At 40.7% G+C, this 17,243-nt stretch overlaps 1 protein-coding gene across 2 annotated transcripts in view; it reads left to right on the top strand.

Moving 5' to 3' along the window:
- Positions 1-278: 278 nt before the first annotated feature.
- The window catches only part of ctdp1 (CTD (carboxy-terminal domain, RNA polymerase II, polypeptide A) phosphatase, subunit 1), a 73,160-nt gene continuing 56,195 nt past the window's right edge, over positions 279-17,243 (top strand). The window contains exons 1-10 of one of the 2 annotated variants that reach the window (XM_073463540.1): positions 279-749; positions 2,221-2,304; positions 3,117-3,210; positions 3,997-4,125; positions 5,104-5,254; positions 6,286-6,376; positions 6,814-6,980; positions 11,168-12,211; positions 15,961-16,102; positions 16,258-16,488. In XM_073463540.1, the coding sequence (XP_073319641.1) occupies positions 454-749; positions 2,221-2,304; positions 3,117-3,210; positions 3,997-4,125; positions 5,104-5,254; positions 6,286-6,376; positions 6,814-6,980; positions 11,168-12,211; positions 15,961-16,102; positions 16,258-16,488 (2,429 nt within the window). In that variant the 5' untranslated portion in view covers positions 279-453. Of the gene's footprint in view, positions 750-2,220; positions 2,305-3,116; positions 3,211-3,996; positions 4,126-5,103; positions 5,255-6,285; positions 6,377-6,813; positions 6,981-11,164; positions 12,212-15,960; positions 16,103-16,257; positions 16,489-17,243 lie in introns of both variants that reach the window. The other variant, XM_073463539.1, reaches the window with a different exon arrangement.

Raw genomic sequence — 17,243 nt, 5'->3', positions numbered from 1 at the left:
ACAGATATAGTTACTGATCATAACAACAAGCATCCGGACTCAAATCAACCAATGGGATGATTAGATAGCGTATGTGAAACTGTAGTTTTTAAAAAAAAACAAACAAAAAGAAAACGTGTTAATAAACCACATGGCCCGAGTATTTCACGAAGGCTTTTGTTTTGAAAGCAGAGTGGACGGTGTGTTTTGCTGTAGCAGGCTGCATGGTCCACCGGATGCAGTGGCGACCCGTGTCGCTGCAGTGTTGCGCTTTCCTGTTTACGGGCGGGAAGAGCGAACGTAGCTGACTGTGGAAGCTACTGGGTTTAAATTGGCAGCACATTTGTTTTAATTTTCCTTCATGCTAATGGTTTGCACGTTTTAATGATACACGGGGCACTGCGAGCTCTCGTGGATACCTTTTAGGCGGGCCGTTGCTAAAAACTAGAGGGATTTTTTGAGAGTGCGGGGCAGATGGAGGATCCTCCTGCAGATTCTGGCGGTGGTGGCGGCGGTGCAGCAGCGGAGGGCCCCGCGGTGCAGGTGGCAGATATCTGCTGGCCGACAGGGGCTCTCCCTCTACGGCTCCTAGAGTGGAAAGTCAAACCCGGGTCTCTAATTAACGTGGACTCCGTGCTAGCACTGTGCGCTCCCATACCTCAGGAGAAGGGGGCAGAGGCTGCCAGGCTGCCAGAGAAGAAGGTGAAATCGGACCGTGCTGGAGTAGTCAAGGAGCTATGCTGTCAACTTGGACAAGTCATACCCCCGGGGTGAGTCACTCTGCTTGCTATAGCTAACTATGTTCACTGACCCAACCATTGCCGGGAAAGGCTACAGGCAGCATGTCAGCTGTAGTTTTGGTACCGCTTTGCCAGCTTCAGACTTAACCCGCAGTGCAACGTTAGCTAGCTAACGAGCTAACATTGCTACATATAGGTGCTAAGTTAACATTAGCTTGTTTGCTAGCTGTACTCAAATCACTCACGGCACTTGCTCGTGTCAAGTCAGTCAAAACAAACAAGGAGACTTTTGGCCAGAGCTTTCAAAATAAAAGTGTATTTAGTTAGATAGTAACCTACTAACCCTTTCTGGACCTTTTCGGATTTGCAAACGTGTTGGAAATGAAAACCAGTCGCAAGCAGAAATTCAGTAAACATTATATGATATCTTGAACTGTCACTTGAATGTACGTGCAGTCAAGTTTACGGGCTTAACATTATTTTACGCTTTTATTTTGAAGGCAAAATCACGTGAAGCGCCGTCTCGTTGTGTTTGCCTTGACGCAGCCGCTCCTCGCGTGCACGGAGTGTGTACATGCTGTGTAGGTTGACAGGTGGAGGACTGGTCCAAGTCTCCCGATGTCCCAGTGAATCTAACACGGCCGTCGTTCCCTCCTGCTTCCTCCTCACCGCCTTTTATTTCAGAGCAACAGTAGATGTGTTTTACAACAGCTGCGTAGGAACAAACAAGCACATATTTTAATTATCACTACTTGGCTTCACTTGTCTTTTTTTGCTTTTGGTCTTGAAATTGCGCGTCAGTGAAGTGTACCTAATATAAAATACGTTGCATATTTGTATGTAAAATTTGAGTTTTTAATTAAAATTAAAACACCTCTGATGTCATTAACGGCTCTTATTTAAAAGTTAAAATGATTTGCTGCCATACCACTGAGAGAAGGGCTTGTGCTGCCTTCAGGTGCGGCTTGTAAAACTCCTACACCTGAGTTTGAAAACCCATCATGCTTGTTGCGATAGTAAAGTGCCCTCAGACTGAAATAATATCAAAAAAGACCATGTGTCAAAAGCTTCTGCTTTTAAAAATCAGGTGGAATTTGGTCTGGCAAGCAACAAAGCAATTACACACAACAGAGTGATTAGCTATTGTAATGTTTTTAAAAAGGGCATTATCAACTGTGTGAATTACAAAACAAAGCGACTGAGTGCATTATGTCAAGCTGTTTATTACAGTAAGTACAGTCATGCTTGCTGGATTTACAACTTGTTCTCAAAGTAATAACTCAGTAATAGCATTTGTCAGTTGGCAAATTGCTACTATAAAGATTCAAGGCTCACACCTTATCTGTGAGGTACCAATGCTAAAACATGAAACATCGAATTAACTTATACCTAGCCCTTGCATGCCACAAAGCAAGCAAGCAAGCAGAAAGATGGAACCACTGCACTATTGCTGGTTTACAGAAAAGTATTTACACTAATGTTTCTTGTCTTTTTTTTCCAGGGGTGTCATCGTCAGAATAGAAGAATGCAGCCATCCAATAGTTATGAAGGGTTTATGTGCTGAATGTGGCCAGGACCTGACTCAGTAAGGAAATGCAAACACTTTCTACTTTTTTTTTAAATTACACTTACTCATGATGTGTTTGACACTTTTGCTCACACATTGACCCTAACACTGCACTGATTGCAGAACACCCAAACCAAAAGAATGTGAAAGTTGATGCTTACACTATCACACTGTCATTTAGTAAACAAAACAATTTAGAGCTGATTAGACTTTGTCTTTGTAAGGATGTTACATTCCTGTGCCTTAAAACAGACTAAATATATCTGACCCAAAGTATTTGTGGTGGATCCTGTATTATTTAACACCATCAGGGGGCACCAGATATCATACAGGGAGAACTGAGTAAAACTCAGGTCATAAATCAAGTGCTCCCCCTCTGCACTGTCTCTGCTGTCAGTTTGATAGAGATGTAAAATTTACAGCTGTCAGTTAGACTCCAAGACATGCTGAATTTATCACAGATTTTACATAAAGAAACATAGTTCCTGTGCATTATTATTGTGAGGGAAATGTGTGGCTGCTATTAAAAATTATTGCCTGTTACTGAAATGGTAAACGGCATGTTATTTGATTACATGTTTTGTGTATTGATAGACCAAACGGTGAGTCTGAACAATCAGACTAATCACTTGCTCACTGGAGTACATTTTGGGCTCACTAAGAATGTTTGCTCAAATCAAACCACTATCAGCTGCTGTCTGACAAAATTTGATTTGCATGTTTGTGAAAGCTGCTTTTCTTCTCAGTCACAATGTGTTCAAGGACCAAGAGATACACATACCACAAAATTCATGACTCCCACTCTTCTTCTTTTTTTTTTTCCTTCTCAGGCTGCAGAGCACAAATGGGAAGCAGCAAACTCCCATCTCCACAGCAACGGTCTCCATGGTGCACAGTGTTCCCGAGCTGATGGTCAGCTCAGAGGTGAGTCTCATGCAGGAGATACCTGGAAGACTGGGTTAGTGGGGCAGATATACCTTACATTCATTCCATTATAAGACCTGTGTGTGCATGTGCATTGCTCTTGAAGCTCAGTGCCTTCGGTCTTTGCAATACATTTCCAAGATATTATATATAAACTGTTTTGTTTGTTCAGATATTCTGTCATCAAATGTAATACATTTTCATGCAGAAAAATGTAACAAATACTCACTGTTTCCTGGGGAATTTTAGGTATTTCAGGGTTAAAATCAGTTTAAAAAGCATTAGCCACAGCAGAAGCATGTACCTTTCAGATAAAAACAAATGATAATAATATAGTTGTGCATAAGAAAAGTTTAGGTCAAGGTTTCCATAGACAACTAATTTAATTAAGCAGCAAATGTGTAATCATATATTGCAAATTCTGTATTCTACCATATCAAAGGTGGATGTGAATGATGTGTCTTATTCCCTCCAAAATCAAGGCCAGGGCAACAGCTGACCCCTTTACTTAGTTGCATCCATGAACTAGTTAAATTCAATCCAGTTAGATACAACTTTACAACCCTGTTAGCCCTGGCAGTGCCCTACCAAGGAATACACATGCACACAGAATGGGGGGAAAACCGTTAATAACATAGCTTAAAGGGACCAAAAGATGTAAGCTTAAAACCATAATCGAAATTCTAGTGACAAATACTTGATAATAATAAATAATTATGTAAAAAGCAATGTGCTGTTGCTCACTTTTTCTGACAGTCTGTTCGTTATCTTTATTCGCTCCAACAGCAAGCAGAACAGCTGGGCAGAGAAGACCAGCAGAGACTCCACCGGAACAAAAAGCTGGTCCTGATGGTGGATCTGGACCAGACGCTGATCCACACCACTGAACAGCACTGCCAGCGTATGTCTAATAAGGTATTATCCCATCACATCAATCCTCTATACTGTCATCACTGTGATGAAGAGGCGCACTCAGTGTCTCACCTCAAACTGGATTTTATGCATCAAGAATAAATGTTTAACATCAAGCTGTACAGATTTGAGGCTTTGTATTGACATGAATAAACCTGTCCGAGAGGAACCTAAGGGTGAGTCCTGGAGGTATCTTGTCAACAAACAAACAACAGTTTTTATATTCATTGCAGGCCTAACATGTACGGCAAATGCACAATTATTTCCTCTTAAAATATTTGTAAGGCTGAATATTAAAACTGTTTTAAGACGTGAAAGATTGTTAAGTAGTTTGGTGCATCGCTACATTTATTAGCATGTTACCATCAGCAACTGTCAATGAGTGCTATAGGGTGAAATAAACATCAAGATGTAAATTGAACCGCCTACATCCTCATGCATATTCACGATACAAACATTGTTCTGAAGTGCTACTAGTGAAAACCTTAATCTTAATCTATGGGTTACATGAGGTAAAATGTGTGTACTCGCTGCTAGTACGACTGTCTGAAAGTGTGTGTTATAAGTTTGCGTCTCTCCTCTCTCTATGGCAGTTGGCTTTTCACCCCACCTTTGAATGGCCATTCATGATAACTATAATCCCTTTTGGTTTCTGATGAGCATAATAGAGCTGTCTGAGTTTCTGACACACAGGAGGTGGATGGATTCAGAATTATTATTCTGTGCTAGATCAGAGGGCTGTCTGCCAGTATAATGGCAAAGCTTCAGTAGAAGTGACTATGTGTTAAGAACACGCTGTAATTTCCACTCAGGGTCACTCCATTTATCATTAGAAAAAGATCTAGTTGTAATTCTGTAAAAGCACAGAACTGTTATTAAACCAAAGCTCTTATTCAAAGTCGTCCTTTAAGAGCAGATGTTGACGACAAAATCTGCTTATTAACTGTTTGTCACAGTTAGCACTCTTGTTGTTTCCTCCAGGGCATTTTCCACTTCCAGCTCGGGCGAGGAGAGCCAATGCTCCACACACGACTACGCCCACACTGCAAGGAATTCCTGGAGAAAATCGCCAAACTCTATGAGTTACACGTCTTCACATTCGGGAGCCGCCTTTACGCACACACCATTGCCGGTAATGGACTCATTGTTTTACATTTTACAGCACGTTTCCCACATTATAGGCCCTGATGAAATTATTGAAATTAAAATGCCATAGAATGCAAACTATTTCAAGTCTGAATTTAGGGAAACTCTTGGTCTGCTACTTGTACTGCCTGTTTGTGTCCATAAGAGGGAAGTATCTGCTCATGTTCTGGGTTCAGCTGATGTTATGTTGGTTCACTGGTGTATATCTAATGTCTCCTGGTATTATTTGCAAGCAGCAGGGATGCGCAATTTTAAAATGCATGTAAAGCCAGTTAATGTTGTGCATTAACATTTTGGATGCTCTCCTGCTAAATGTGCAGCCTTACAACACAATCGTCAAATTCCAGCTTAGTTTTGCAGCATTTGTGGGAGCTGACTGATGAAAATATTTCAGTTTATGATTCAATGCTGGATTATATTGAAGTGTAGGTAGTGTGTTTATAGGCTGTCTCTTTGGTATGCAGGCTGCAATTTTTCATCATACTGTATATAATAGCAGCAGCCCCTGTCTAGCACTGTTCTGCCTCCATATGATGAATGTTTAATGCATTTTGAATTGGATTTTACTACTGGCCCTGATTCAGGGAGGTCGGCAGGTTTCAGAGCAGCGCTCAAGTTATTGACGTCTTCTGTTGTGGGTAAAGGAGACTCTGGCCAGGCTGTCTTGTTCTATCTTTGTCCAAGTTTTCTTCAAACTGTTTATTTCTTTTCAGGCATAGTAAGAAAGCCTGAGAAAGTTAGGTTTTTCAGTGCTTGATTCCATGAGAAAATACTGGAGAGAAAGTAGTGAAAATGTTTTAAAATAGAAGAAAGTGCTCTTTTCTTTAGAGGTCGATAGTTTTGTTAATGTGGCATGGAAATGGTGTAGAAATGAAACGGCATATTTGAATGCAAGTGCTGTAGTAGATTGTACTACATACATTCCTTCTGCAGCCTTAGAGAGGTACTTTATGATTTCTCATTTAGCATTTAAATATGCATCTCTTTTTCCTCATTTTACCCTTTTCTCTTTTTCAGGCTTCCTGGATCCTGAAAAGAAGCTTTTCTCTCATCGGATCCTTTCTCGAGACGAATGCATTGATCCTTTCTCCAAGACGGGGAATCTTAGGTGGGAATTGCCTTCTGCTAAAGATGACAACTAGATCGATCGTTGGCAGTTTAGTCTGTGGTGACCCTGCACCTGTCCACTTTCTAGACATTATTTCAGTCTTTTTTTACTTTTCTAAGCTTGTGTAACCATCTGTCTATGTCGTCAGTGACTGCAGATGAACACAAAGAGAGGAGATCTATTATTCTCTTTCAGTGTCACTTTGAAAGGTTGTCTTTGACATCTCCTTGCAAATAAAAAAAAATTGGATGGATGATGTAAGAAATTGATGCGCCCCTTATTTTTATTCATAGCTAAACACACAATCTGTCACTGCAACGTCACCACAGCCAAAGAAACATGAATAATGTCCTCAAAGTGTTTATCTGTAAAAGTTCGGACATCTGTCAAAAAGCTCCTCAGTCTTACTGGTGTCTTCTGCATAATTCTCCTGACAGGAATCTTTTCCCTTGTGGTGACTCAATGGTCTGCATTATCGATGACCGAGAGGATGTGTGGAAGTTTGCACCCAACCTCATTACTGTGAAGAAATACATCTACTTCCAGGGCACGGGGGACATCAATGCTCCTCCTGGATCACGGGAAGCTCAGATGGCAAAGAAAGGTACAGTGAACACACATCTTTGATAACAAACTGCCTGTTTATGCAACACTGAGGGTCAAATGGACAACAACGACTGCACTGTCCAATGAGTCGTTTCCAGTACTGTGCACATTCCCCCGAGAGACACTTTTAGCTAAGGTTAACAAGCAAGTCAGTCACTGAGCTAGGGCTGCTCTCATAGTTCACAGTGCTAATGCTGAATGTTTCAGTCATTTATTCTGTTTAGTTGGAAATGGTGTCAGAGCTCCGTGTCAGTGAGGAACAGGACAGTAAACTCTGTGCCTCGAGGTGAATTGCAGACATAGTATTTTTTTTGTACATTTATTTGTATGTACAAAATATTTTTTTCAAATGTCTGTCAGTTGAACATACACGATTTTGTTAGTTAATTTTGTTTTATAACATGGCCACTGAGAATGCCTTATTCTGATTGGCTGGCAGGTGAATACTTCTAATCATACAGTACAACCATATACAAATGATGTATCTTGTTCTTTGATTAATGTACCGGCAATAAACAAAAAATAAATACAGCAGCATCACTGCCTGGTCTGCTATGTACAGCAACACTTTGGACAAATCACATGCAGAACTTCATTCAAATTTGTGATTTTTTAGTTCTGATTACATTTGCAAATAATAATTTCGGGTTGCATGGTTGCCTGTCATAGCATCGTATTTGTTTCAATTTTCATGTCACTTTTATTGTGTACTGTCCAAATATATCAACAAATTGTGCTGTGATGCTTTGGCAATATGGTTTCTGAAACTTCCATGTCAATAGAGCTCCTTTGAATGGAATTGAATTAAATTGTATTGAAAAAATGCTATGCTACACCAGGCAACCATGCTCCGCTGTCCAATATAATCATAAGCAAATGTTATCATGATCATAAATTCACTTAACAAATTTCTGATTATGTTGCTGTTCAATGTGTGGTTTGTTCAAGGGGTTTTGCCATACCTGACTCTCCAAGGTGGCAGACAAACTGGCGCATGCTTTACTCAAATCATGCAACTACTCAGATCTGGGAGTGACAAGCAGCTGTGAGGTTTGGCTAAATAGCTTAGAGCGAAGGTGAATACTTGTGAAACCAATGAACTACAATAAACAAATACTGTAGTTCCTAAACAAATTTCTTTTAAAATATGTTTGATGATTGTGTGAATTCTAACATCTGAATAAATTAGCAGTAGGAGGAAGAAAAAGATGGTTTTAAACATTGAACAGTGGATCTTAGAGCTGCAGGGGAAATGGATAAGAAATTAATAACATACTATTTACATTTATATTAGGTATTAGGTAAATGATTGCTTTATTAGGGTATTCATTTATCATTTATTATTGAGAGCCACTCAGGATCCAGACAATATATAATACTCATCAATGCTGTATTGATGTGCAGCCAACATCCTGAGTTCACATGATGAGCCTACACACCTCTATTCACAAAGCTCTTTATGAGTCAAAGGTACCTATCAATGGACAAGGATACCGTCTTAAAGGCTTCCTATACTTTCACCTTTGTATGTCCTCCTGTGTTGTACTCACAAGGGAATCCTCTCAAAGACACTGTTCTCTTCATTATTATAGCAGGAAACAAGCTGCGTGGAGCCAGCCAGTGTGTCTCCTTTGGGACTGTTGCAGGACCCCCCTCATTTACACCCACTCCCGGCTGTCACATCAATTAATGATAACTCCTGGTTGTACTGATCCCATGTTACAACAGCTGTCAGGCTCACTAATGGCCCTTGTGTTGTTGATAAATACAAAGATAGAATAGAGTTGTTGAAACACAAGCTTCAATTTGCCTAAGGCAGATTTGGTCCAATGCAAATTCAAATCTTGATATATGACATTGTTTTGCCTCAGGCAGCTCTCTTGCTGCTTTGCAAGGCAAATAGATACAATTATCTGTACATGTTCCAGTAATCTCTATCACATGAACAACAAGGAGACATTTACATAAAGGATTTTACTAAATCAGAAGTTCTCTTGGTGGCTGCTTATGTGATTTGTATTACTACTATTAACAGTTGCACCTGTATATCTGAATCATAAACTGTATACAGTATGTAAATTTCATTTAACTAGGAAGTCACATTGAGATTCTCTTACGAGTGCCACCTAGCCAACACAGGGTCAAATAGCAGCAACTAACGCATGATAGGACTACATCAAATCTTATCAACAAACTAATACATTTCAAAATAAAGTGCATAAACAAGGCAACATTAACTAGTCATGTGTGAAGCAACTGCAGCCAGCAGTGACCCCTTAACTCAAATATGTTATGAAATATATAGATATTTTTTTATTTGTAACATGTGGAGACATGAAATGAATATGGAATAGATATTTTGAAATGAGAATAATTTTCATTGGTGGTCAAGACAAAACTAACAATTGTTCTGTTGTCCTACTAAGTTGGGAAGTGAAGCATCACTCAACGACACAATGTTCGGTAGGGACTTGACTCTAAAGCTAGTTTAACATGACTAGCTTAACATGACAAGCTAAACGTGAGCTAGAATCATCTGCCAATGAGGCTAGAATTCAAGAAGGAACATTTACGGCTTGTTTATCATTGCCACAGTGGAGCAGCACAAGAAGCTGAGGGTTGAGGGCCATTAAAACCAAAACAATGAGCTGAGTGGTACTAAAACGCTCCATAGAGCTGAGGAGACCTGGAGACTTGGGTGATAATTCTTTGTGGGTTCATCGCTGCGAACGATCCCTGTCACATCACACACTGTCATTTGGTGTGTTGTTATTAGAAAACTTCAAAACAAAAAAATTATTGCAGCTTTAAGTACACTTAAAAACGGTAAATTCCATGTGCCAGTATATTTTTGAATGCAGAGGGCGCATATGTGGCTTGTGGACAACTTTCACTAAGACCATTTGAATCATTATGTGCTGTTGAATATTATATCACTCAATGTATCAATCCATGAGCTGAGCCACTGCACTGTAGACAGTCAACAATTCTTGATATTGAGATCCTGCAAAAATGTAAGTCTTAAAAGGAAACTTTGTTTTTGAGAATGTATTAAATGCTATAGAAAAGTTTTGCCCACAGTCTAATTTGCTGCTTTCTTGTTCTGAAGGCTGGTGTCCACTGGCCCGTGTCTGCCCTAGTGTGCTGTGCTGCTCAGAGTATTTAGCTGCCCTCTCTTGTTCGTCTAGCCCTGTGCTTCTGTGTGATGCAGGGTTTACAGTACATCTTTCTATATCATTTCTATATCAAAACACAATTCTTATTTGTCAAGTTTGACTTTCTCAGAATCAGTACCACTGTCATGTGGATTATTCTGTGTTGTTGACACGTTATCGCTCGATTGTATTTCATGCTCAAATAGAGTTACTTGCACTGGAGTGACTCAGTGTACCAAGATCACTCTGATTTGCCTTAGAGGAAGATTTTACACCAAGAGGTGTGTGCCAACAGGGGCCGCCAGACCAGCTCCTTGGGTTATCCCCTGGGTGAAATGTACTAGTGTGAAACGTTAGGAAGGTCATTGCCAAGAGATTTATAATCACAGGGTCACAGACCTTCCAGAAAGCATTAACGCTCAGTTCATGATGAAATGGGTCATCACCATCACTGCGGATGAGGTTTTATGGTCTTGATAGATCGTGATAGTCATGATAGAGCATTTAAAAGATGAGTTTGTTGAAGTTTGCTAGCTAGAAATTTGGGTCCTAAATTTTACTTGAATGTATCAAAATCGGTTTTATATTATCACGGTGAGTCATAGGTGGTGAGTTAAGGTTAAGTTTGAACACTAACAAAATGTAGTGAAAGGTTATCAGAGAAGTTGAAAATATAACTGAATGCATAAAAGGAGTGATCAAAGAAATATAAAGCTTTATTCTTTTCCCTCTAACGTCCTATTGCTTAAAAAACAACAAATAAAAAATCAAAAGCCAGGGCAGGTACTAAAATTTAAATCATCCATACACTGTTTACTATGTGGCTTCACTCTCAATATAAAATTAATAATCACATGAACAAACTGTGTAAAATATATAAATGAGCCAACTTGTGAAATAATTGAAGAAATTATTAAATTTAACTCATTATAATCCTTTAATCTATAGCGGATCTTGCTGTCACCTCACCTATTGATTCTGATGCATGTGTCCTTGAATACTGTGTGATCACCTTGTCTTGTTCCAGCAGGAGGCCCGTCGAGTCGATCAGCAGAGAGCGCAGAACCAGTAGGGTCACTTGGTGCCGATGAGCAAAATAATGGCCCCAGGAAAAGGGCGAAAGACATTTCTGGAAAGGAAGAGTCTACAACATCTCAATCTTCTCAGGGAGTACCAACAAATGAACGGACACATCCGACAGGGGTTGTGGAAGATGAATCAGGGAAAGGTAAAGGCTCGCAGACTGAGATGGAGTCTGGGGCGAGATCGAGGGAAACTCAGGTGGGTGACAGAACAAATGTCAAGGAAGATGATAGTAACAGGACACTGGTGACACAAGAGGCACAGGGCAGTGCAAACTCATCAGCACCGGGACATGAGTCCAATAACTTGGACTTTGACCTTTCCAGTGACAGCGACAATGATTCCATTACAGAAAAGCCTCCGTCATCAGAGAGTGATAGTGAAGGCAAGTCTTGCCAGGCAAAGAAATCTGGGCATGATGGAGTCACGCAAGAGCATGGGGATGGGGCAAGGGAGGGGGACGGTAAAGGTCGAAGTGACGGTGAACCCAGCTCTGATGCAGCAGAACCTTCAGGAGTTCTTCTCCCTGACCCTGAGCTGGGTAATGGCTGTTCTGATAGGAGAGAGCCAGAAACAGAATCTCAGAATAGTGAACAATCTGGGGTCACTATGGGGGAGGAGCTGCTGGACCAGAGTATGGAGGATGAGGAGGAGGAGGAGGAGGAAGCTGATATCGACCAGGACGATCACCTGATCTACCTGGAGGAAGTGCTGGAAAGGATCCATGCAGAGTACTACGCACGTTACGAGACCTACCTGAGGAAGGAGGCCTCTGAAACGCCGGACATCCGCAAGATTGTCCCGGAGCTGAAAAGCAAGACACTGGAGGGCACAATGATAGTGTTCAGTGGCCTGTACCCAACAAATTACCCCATGGAGAGAACCCGGGAGTCCTACCATGCCAAAGCACTGGGGGCTAAGATTGGCAAGAGTCTGATTCTGAGCTCCCAAGATCCCATCCGGACGACGCATCTCATCGCAGCAAGAGCTGGTATGTAGAAATGTATGTATGCTGTTGACCAAGCATACAGCAGTAGCCGTATTAAGGTCAAATCTGACATTGAATTGGTCTTTCCAAACTTTCATGCTATTTTTCTCAAACATAGTTTTTAACCACAATTCCTATTCAGAGCCTGTTTGTTCCTTTTGCAGAATATATTTGAGGTATTTTTGTTGCCGTGTGCCAGAATCACTCATAACTGATGCAAGGAAAGGTCTGCTAATGAGGCTTGAATTCAAGAAGAGTCATGTACAGCTCGTTTAAATGCCAGGCTTACTGACACATTGGCAGATTTGTGTTAAGTGAGCCTTGTCAGAACTTTGGTTGAGCAGAGATAATTGAGATTTAATACACTGTTATCACAATTACTGCATCTCGTAGGTCAGCAGTTCTAGGAAAGTGCTGGTGTGATGAGCTCTGGTTAACATATGACAATAATGCTGTAGGAATATACCACTGCAGACACCTTGGCTAAATTCCTAGCACCAGCAGCAACAGCAGTTGGAAATGTTACATTTGCATTAGCAACAAATTAATACAGCTCTGGACTGATATATCGTAGGGGTGGGCAAAAAAATCGATTCACATAAGAATCGAGATTCTTATCTCCTAAGATTCAGAAGAGATTCACAAATATCAAAATCGATTTTCTAAATGTTCATTAACAGCATGATGTTGACAGAATTAAAAAGGCCGAACTCAACTGCAAGGGCAGAGCAGCACCTGGACAATTTACAGTGCGCACATGCTAAAGCTGTCTTGTAGTTAATCTTCAAAAAAGTAGATTAAGGACACCAGTGAATGGTTGAGCACACAGGACTGGAGCAAGAGACTAAAAATACTGACCCCTTATCTATTCATCCACCCGCGAATCGATGCCAAATCAAAAATCGATTCTGAATTGAATCGTACAGGCAAGAAATTGAATCTGCCAAAGATTCTCACCCCCTCAGCAGTGAGGATGATATCAGTGAGATAAATGTGTGCATAATTGCATCTGAGCATCATCTCTTGTGAGTCTGTCATTTAGGTAGGCAGCATGAATCCACTACTACCAATACACAATAATGTGTATTGTGTATTTATCAATGTTTACAGAATGTAAATACATTAGGAATGTGGACCCAAGCCCGATTATTTTTACGTCAGCTGTCGTCAACGGAGCACAATTTGTGGCAGAATGCAGTCGTGCTCGTAACGTTAGTCTGGAGAACCTGTGGATAAAATGTCTGCAGTGTGGAAATATTCAAATTAGAAAGTGAACGCGGTCCAACGGCGACATGTAACATCTGCAATACGACCGTTTCACGAGCTGGTAACAAAAGAGCTGCATTTAATACTACAAATTTGATACGGCACATAAACAAAAACATGAGTTCACTCAAGCAATACAGGCAAAGGCACCGAAGCAACAAACACTCGTGGATACTTTCAAAAGGAAAGAGAAATATCCTCGAGTCAGCGACATGGCCACAAATATTACAGAGAAGGTCATTGAATTCATCACTCTGGATAACCAGCCCACCTCTGTGGTAGAGGATCAGGGTTTAGTTACTGACTTTGTTTACTTGTTGTTTTTGTTAAAAAAAAAAAAACAAAACTAATGAAAACCAATGTTGCAATAGGATATGCAGAATAAGAAAGAGCCATATGAAAGTATTTACTTTGTTTCAACAAAATAAAAAAAGCTATTAAGAACAGCTTGGATGCAGGTGATTTTCTTCTTAATGCAGCTGTATTATCTAAGAAAATATTAGTTAGGGCTAAGTATTGGATCGGGACTCGGTATCGGCAGATACTAAATATTAAATGACTCAGATCGGGATCGGGGTAAAAAAAACCTGATCGGAACATCCCTAAAATACATTGAATGGCTTTTGCAGAAAATTACATTACTATTATTAAAAATGGGAGTTGATTTCATAGAAGTCTGAAGTATTATAACTTCTGTATGTTAACCTATTTGTAAGAAAAATTTATTTTTGAGTCTCACTCCTAAGACGCTTTGGGATGGCAGCCAGCCCATCCTACAATCCCAAAGCATTCTGACGAGCTGGAAAACCCAGAGCTTAGAGATTATTTGATGAGTTGGAAATGAGACTCAAAAATCAGCTTTTCTTACAAATAGGAGCTTTAAGGTTGTATTGTATTGTTGCTGGGTGCCCCAGCTGTGAATCTGGACTTGCTGCTCCTTACTGGTCAGCTTGTTTTGAAGTTATCCTGTGAACTAATAGCCTAAATTGATTCATGCAGCTGTAAATAATAATGCTTCAAATTGATTTACATATAGTTCCTTGAGACAGCTCCTTTTCTGTAATTAGGCCCACTTGATTGAGGGGAACACAGTTCACTGCACTCTGACATTAGAGAACCATGTGAATGCTGGTGGCAATGTTTGTGAAAAATTGATAACTTGGAGGCTAGTTTGTATTTGTAAGCTGATTATAATGAGGCTGAAAATAATGTACTGCCTTGACAGACATGTGCCCAACCCATCATGTGTAAACCTGTTGTTTGTAAAATGTCCTGTTTTGCTTTGAGTGCTGATGAGGCCAGTTGTTTATTAAGCACCCTTCATACATTCTTGTCATCAACTAATAGTGCTGTCGGCAGAGACATGCATCACGCTTTCATACATTTTCTGGTAGTTGACGAGATACAAACAATACAGCTTCTGCTCAGCTTAGAAAATGGTTATTCTATCTGAAGAGCACCAAAGACTGCATTCACTCCTCTATTGTTGCTAGTCCCGTTTACCTTCTGAAAACAAACACAGGAAGTGGCACCGTTGCCTTGGGAGCCATCCCGGCTGAGAGCAGCACTTGGCAATCACTCATGTTGTACATCAGAAGGAGAGAAAAATCAGCCAAAGATGGAATCAGGACAATATAAGCAGCATGGCACTTAGTCTGGAAAGAGCTGCTGAAAATGTCCACTGTGTTGTCAGAACAGCACATTTGACAGGTTTTTATCAGGTCCATGTCACAAAAGTATCATATGTGCATATGTTTTTGTTATGTTTCACATTGTGTTCACTCAGTGAGTGGCTACAGATACACAGTAACTAAGCTTTTTCAACAGCATGCTTTGCACTTCGGTGGGATCCATTTTCTTTCTTGTGGACAGAATTATGAGTTGTGGCAGCCAAAAAGTTATTGTTCACAGATTTAGATGGACACACAAGTCATCATTCGTTTTTAATACACAGACTGATGTTAGAAATTACTTTTCTTTACTTTTTGTTGATAAACCACATTTTCCCCCTTTGTTATTTTTTTGCCATGCTAGTGGAATATCTTTGTTCCAGGCTGAAATATCTCAACCAACTGAACAGGACATGTGAACAAGCACTGGGTGTCAATATGTGAACAGTGTGCCATCGTTAGCCATGCATGACCAAAATAACCTGGGGTTAATGAGCTTTTAGACTTCCTTTGTGTCAAACATCAATAGGTCTTATTCAAGCACAAACATTGCGCTCACCCAAGACAACATAAAAACCACTGAGTTGGCAGAAAAGTGTAAGGACAGTGACTCAAGTGACATTTTAGTTTTTATCTTTCTAATAATATTGACCAAGCAATTATTTCCTCTGTTTTCTTCCAGCAAAGACAGCCTCATCATTGATCTCAATTATTCACCAGTGCCCGTGTTTGTGTATTTGGTTAATAGCTTTTGATCGCAAGGTCGAAACCTGTTCTTAATTTTGACCTTTTTTCTCGTTCATTCCTGTCACCCAGGCACCGAGAAGGTTCGCCAGGCACAAGGCTGCAAACACCTCCATGTTGTCAACCCTGACTGGCTGTGGAGCTGTCTGGAGCGCTGGGAGAGGGTGGAGGAGCAGCTGTACCCACTGAAGGAGGACTACTCCAAAACGCCACGGTAAAGGAGCAGTTGTCTTAAAAGCCACCCCAAACCTTGTAGATTTGAACTGCTTACTTAAAAGCATTACAGATATTGCTAATGTATGAGCTGCAATACATTAACCTTTCTTGAAGATAATTCCAAGTCTGACATCTTTTTCTTGCCTGTTATAGGAGCAACAGTCCTGCAGCATTCCTTGACCATCTAGGCTCCCTGCAGAAGCCTATTTTCCACCCAGCTGCCATCCACCACAGACCTCCACCTCCAGCCCCTGAGGTTCGGACCTACGACCCCGTCACAGGGAAGCTGATCCGAAGGGGCCCTCAGGTTTCACGGCCACCGCCCTACTCCCAGCCATCAGGGTCCTTGTTGCTGTCTGATAAGAGAGAGCAAACTTGTCTCAGGTAACAGCAGAAGTGGAACAGTGCATTATAATGATAAAATATTGTTCAACAACCACAATACTTTACTGTACATCAGCTGTAAGCTAGCGAGCAATGGCACACACTGACGGTGTGTGTGTGTCTATGTGTTTGAATACAATCCAGCCCCTCACTAAACTCAGCACTTCCCAGAAACCCTTTCCCCCTCTCCTCTCTGTAATGCCATTTGTGGAATAAAAAAAAAAATTCCCCTCCCGCTCAAGCAATCAACATTACAGTACATAAACACCCGACAATGGAGGTCATCTGCAAATCACTGCTGTAGTCAGGTTGATAAATAGGAGTGAAGATATATCCGCTTTTTAATCCCAAAATTTAAAAAGTGATCTCTGAGCTATTTTATCGTTGTCAAACGACTCCGGATCGGAGGCAGAATCAGATGTGACTCTGGCTGTTTAGTCCTTCAGAAGGTCTGACTCTGCACCTGAATCTCTCCTCCACAGCTGGCTGGCTCTGAGAAGCTGACACACACCTGAATTTTTTGCTGAAAATGGAATATTTTCGACTCGTGTGAATACATGAATGAGACAAGTTTAGCGTGTCTGTGTCATTTGCGTTGCATCATGATGTTGATATCTCTGATCACAAAGCTCATCTAGAGCCACAAAAGACATTATATAGCAGTTTCCACGAGTTGTACTGCTTAGTCATGGCTAAACTGATAATCAGTTGGAATTACAACCGTTAAGTTAATTTTCTATCGTCAAAAAAATCGT

Source organism: Pagrus major, chromosome 3 (genome assembly GCF_040436345.1).
Source record: "Pagrus major chromosome 3, Pma_NU_1.0".
In the NCBI taxonomy this organism is placed as follows: domain Eukaryota; kingdom Metazoa; phylum Chordata; class Actinopteri; order Spariformes; family Sparidae; genus Pagrus; species Pagrus major.
Note: the sequence above shows the minus strand (reverse complement) of the source record. Positions and strands in the feature narration are given on the sequence as shown.